General features: G+C 40.4%; 1 protein-coding gene across 1 annotated transcript; it reads right to left on the reverse strand.

Moving 5' to 3' along the window:
• Positions 1-2,611: 2,611 nt before the first annotated feature.
• Positions 2,612-3,412, reverse strand: LOC117485966 (leucine-rich repeat-containing protein 3-like). Its single transcript, XM_034134676.1, has one exon. It carries the CDS (start codon positions 3,410-3,412, stop codon positions 2,612-2,614), a length of 801 nt encoding a protein of 266 aa, XP_033990567.1.
• Between the last annotated feature and the right edge of the window lie 923 nt (positions 3,413-4,335).

Genomic DNA, 4,335 nt, shown 5'->3' on the forward strand with positions numbered 1-4,335 from the left:
GTTGAAAATAACTATTTATCCTTATATAAACCTGCTTAAACGACTATATTAATGGGGATCTTTACATGAAGACAACAGAAAAGTATTTAAAATTCACATTACATTTTTCTTTCTGTTATGTTGTTCTGGCACTCGTTTTTTTCTTTTTAGAAAGTTCCAAATATCTGGGGAATTGGGCTTTAAAGGTGTGTAGGATTTAGGGGACATTCTGAATATAACTTTCATACACTATGATTTCATTACTTCATTTCTGCCCCTCCATGTGAGGTCGGCCCAGACCCTAGGGGTTTTTAAATCTACTCTTAAAACACACTTCTTCTCCCTGGCCTTTTAGTCAGAGCGGAGCACGACTCCTGACTTTTCCCTGTGTTTTTTATATATCTGTTGCAATTTATTGTCTTTTATTGTGATTGTAGTAATGTGTTTTTATGTGATTGTAGTATTTATTACATGCACAGCACTTTGGCCCGACCAAAAATCGCTTTTAAATGTGCTTTATAAATAAACTTTGATTTGATTTGATTTGATTACTGTAAAATAAAGACTTGTTGGGTTTTGTCAACCTAGAATGAGCCCTTAATTTCTACATTGAGAGTAGGAAGTCTCCCATGTATTCCACCATGAACTCTCCCATGGATTCCACCATGATTCTTAAGTGGCTAAAAATGGACAAACCAATCTCTGACTCAAGAGAGGTTATACAGTAATGCATGGCAGGTCGATTCTCCTGATAACCAGAGATAAGGCAAACATCCATCCTATCAGGCTCCAAGTAATGCATTGGTGTCAGAACAGCAGTGGTTGGGACACAACATTTCATTGATGCAAAGCACTGGATGCTTTTCTCGAAGGAAAAATGTTTTTACACTTCTTACAAGGATGTGCAGAAGGGGAGCAAGGTAATCTGGCTTGAGAGTTTGCATATGAGTATGGTTTGTTGAATTGATTGGTAGAAGAAAGCCTATGAAGGATGCTGATAGACACATTGCTTATCCAATCGCCATATCCACGCTGCCCATTTCCAAACATTAGGTTACCAGAAAGGGCCTTTTGAGTTTTAAATTACATGAAGGCACTATAGGTTCTCCATTTGCTTGTAAAGTGAGGTGTGAGCCAAGGGGTTAACTTGGTTGCAATTTGCCACATCACCACTAACTCCTACACATTGGACCTTTAATACCTTTCATGCATTAAGTACCCAGCCGTAAATAGAAACTAGCTAGGCATAAGTTGTGGCAGAATGACTTCTGCAATGGCGATTGTTGACTTGACACTACATTGTCCAACTTAGTACACAGTGCTATGGTGTAGGTGCCCCAGACAGTAGGCACTTGAACACAATCAACCCTTTATCAATGAGGAAACCAATGAATTATGTTTTTGTCCAAACAGTGTTATGTAAAATAAAATGTTGTAATGGTCATGTCATGTTAACTTAGCTATTTGCGGTTTGTTGCTGTTTCACATACAACAGAAACAATGTCTGAACATAATCTTCAACATAAATACTTTCATACCAATTTTTGACCGTGATATTTGCTCTGAAGGTGACTGGTACAAAGCTGCATTAATCAATACTCTTATACGAAGGGTTTTCATATGACTTGTTTTTTACCTGTGCTATAATTGACTCTTTTGAGATGTCATAATATAAAAGCTCCTCTAAATTATGCTGTGGTGTACTGGATGATATAGCAGTGTAGATTTGAAATTTTTATTTTGAGTTGGGCGAACCTGGCATATTACGATGTCCTAGGTGATACCTAACAATGGACGATGATATCATTTTTGTGGAGGTGTAATATTAGATTCTGATTAACTAATAGTTCAAATTAGTTTGAACAAATTCTTCTTTACTTTGGATTGTTTGTTGTTTGCTGTAAAAATCTAAATATCATCAATATCTGCAAAATTAAGAAAGTTTATATAAAACGATATAACCATTTGTATTGTGAAAACAAGTAATATTGGTAATATTATGTCATATTGACATTGATCTTTCAGATCATCTTTTCATTGGTCATGATTCTGAAATGCTTCTTCAGATCATGTTTGGTATACGAAAAACTCTTCAGAGCTGGAAGTGTGTGCCAACAATTTCTTGTTTGAATACATTTTGTCTGACTGAATGCGTAACCTTATTTCCTGGGTCAGAAGTTTCCTGTTTTCCAGTTTCCTGGAGGCAGGGCTGTTTTACATGCAAACTGATTGTTGCCCTATTTCATATGTCAAAGTAAAATGACCTTTATCTTGACAGTGTGACACAAACAACATAAATCAATCAATAAAAAGTATCAAGGGGACTCATTCTTCACAAGAGAAAATTCAACCAGACTGTGGATCGACAGTAGAGCTGGGACATTTATCTCTTCAGTCTTGATCTATCGTTCGTCAAAGAAATGTGACTTTTAGGAGATTTTGTTTATTTTGTGCGATCAATGTTTCCCTGTGTGCCAGTAGTAAGAAAAAGGACATAATTTACAGGGCTTAAAAAGTCGATTTCATCGATTTTAAGAACTGATAAACCTTAGAAACACTGGTGATTATGTTTTACAACAGCTTTTTAGTCATTGAACAAAACCACAAATGTGTTCACATAAATATGGCCCTGCTAGAGAACAGTGCTGATGGTGTCAAAGTCCTTGCTGATCTGAGAACTGCTTGGCAGTGACTTGAGGTACTCCAGGTGCCTCCTAGCGTCCTCCTGATTGTGTCTCACATAGTAGATGACGTACGCGATCACCATGGTGAACCACCCGAACATGGTGACGAACATGGCTACGTCGGTGGTCTTGTGGTGGAAGTTGCAGAAGTTGATCCCTGAGTCCAGCACCTGGATCACCGGTTTGCCAGCGTACTCCTCCTGCACCGCTGTGTGGCACATCACCTCGTTCACCGTCTCAGGGTCCAACCGTAGCTCCCTCAGCACCTCCTGCAGCGTGCACTCGCAGTGCCACGGGTTGTTCGAGAGGCTAATTTTTGCCCGAAGTCGCGCAAATGCCTCTTTAGGGACACTTTGGATCCGATTGTTCGATAGATCCAGAAAAAGGAGGCTGTCAGAAACGCCTTGGAAAGCTCCGAGGTCCACCAATTCAATGTCATTGTTGGACAGGTCCAGCTCCTGCAGGTAGTGCAGGTCCTTGAAGGCTTGGTTGGGGATGTGGGTGATGTGGTTGGACGCCAAAAGTAGGATGACGGTATCTCTTGGGAGATCAGGTGGTATGATGTCCAAGTTACGGGAAATACATTGGACCACGGTCTTTCCACTCTTCTCCATGCAGTGACAAGTCGTGGGACAAGCCATCACTGGTGCAATTACGATGAATAATCCAAACACCACGCACCATATCACGGCAAAGCCATCAAGGATAGAGGATTTCCTGGGCATATCAAGCCCGCCAACCTTCTGCATAATCAGCAGTGCCTCCCCAAATTGCGTCAGGTATAATTCATCATTGTTCCGCTTGTCTCTTGGCATTAAATAGTGATGACTCCAGCTTCATTCGCTTTCGAAAAGGCCCAAATCATCAGTTCATGCACGGCAACGTAGGGGTTTATCATGAGAAAAGTCTTCAAATTTGATTTCATAGACTTCTGCAGAATCTTTTGAAGTAGATTTCAAAAGAGCTCTTCCAAAAGTTGAGCTGCTCACTGAGCATATTCCGGCAGGGGACTGGTAATCGCAGGTTTATTGTGACAATGTTCAAAGCCTTGGAGAGTTCAGAGTGAGGCGCTGGTATCAGCCTGGCATGCGGTGCACTGAAAGAAACAAAGAGAAGAGTGTTATTCTTGAACAAAAAAACAATTTACTTTTTCAGTTTAGCTGAGGAAGGCAATACTGTAGAAATAATCCTCCAAACTCTTCTATAAGTGCACTGGCCATTGCCTCGGTCTTGCCAAAATGAGCTGAGTAAATGCTTTTCCCAATGTTGACAAGAAGTGTAACGTAATTACGGGGAAGAATCCATTTCACTCCAGCAAATCTCATAAACCAGGAGGCACATTCCTCCTGGGTCATCACCAGCATATTTTCATTCAATTAGGAAAACATAATTGTGTTCTGCAATGTCTAGCATAGGCGTTACATAACATGAACCTCTGATGCAACTGCATACTGGTGCATATCAAAGCTGGACGAAGACGAAAAAAGCAGCTTATATCCACCTTTCTCCCAACAATAGTGGAAATATTTATTTTGGATGGTTCCCTCCTGTAAAGCACTGTCTCTCATTTACAGACTTGGTAAGAATAGGTGCGTGCTGGGAAATGACTCCATTTGTCCTGCAGGAGGATCATCGCTGTAGGACTGCGCACCCTCTGCTGGGCTAAAGTGTT

This window comes from Trematomus bernacchii, unplaced genomic scaffold, assembly GCF_902827165.1.
Source record: "Trematomus bernacchii unplaced genomic scaffold, fTreBer1.1, whole genome shotgun sequence".
NCBI lineage: Eukaryota > Metazoa > Chordata > Actinopteri > Perciformes > Nototheniidae > Trematomus > Trematomus bernacchii.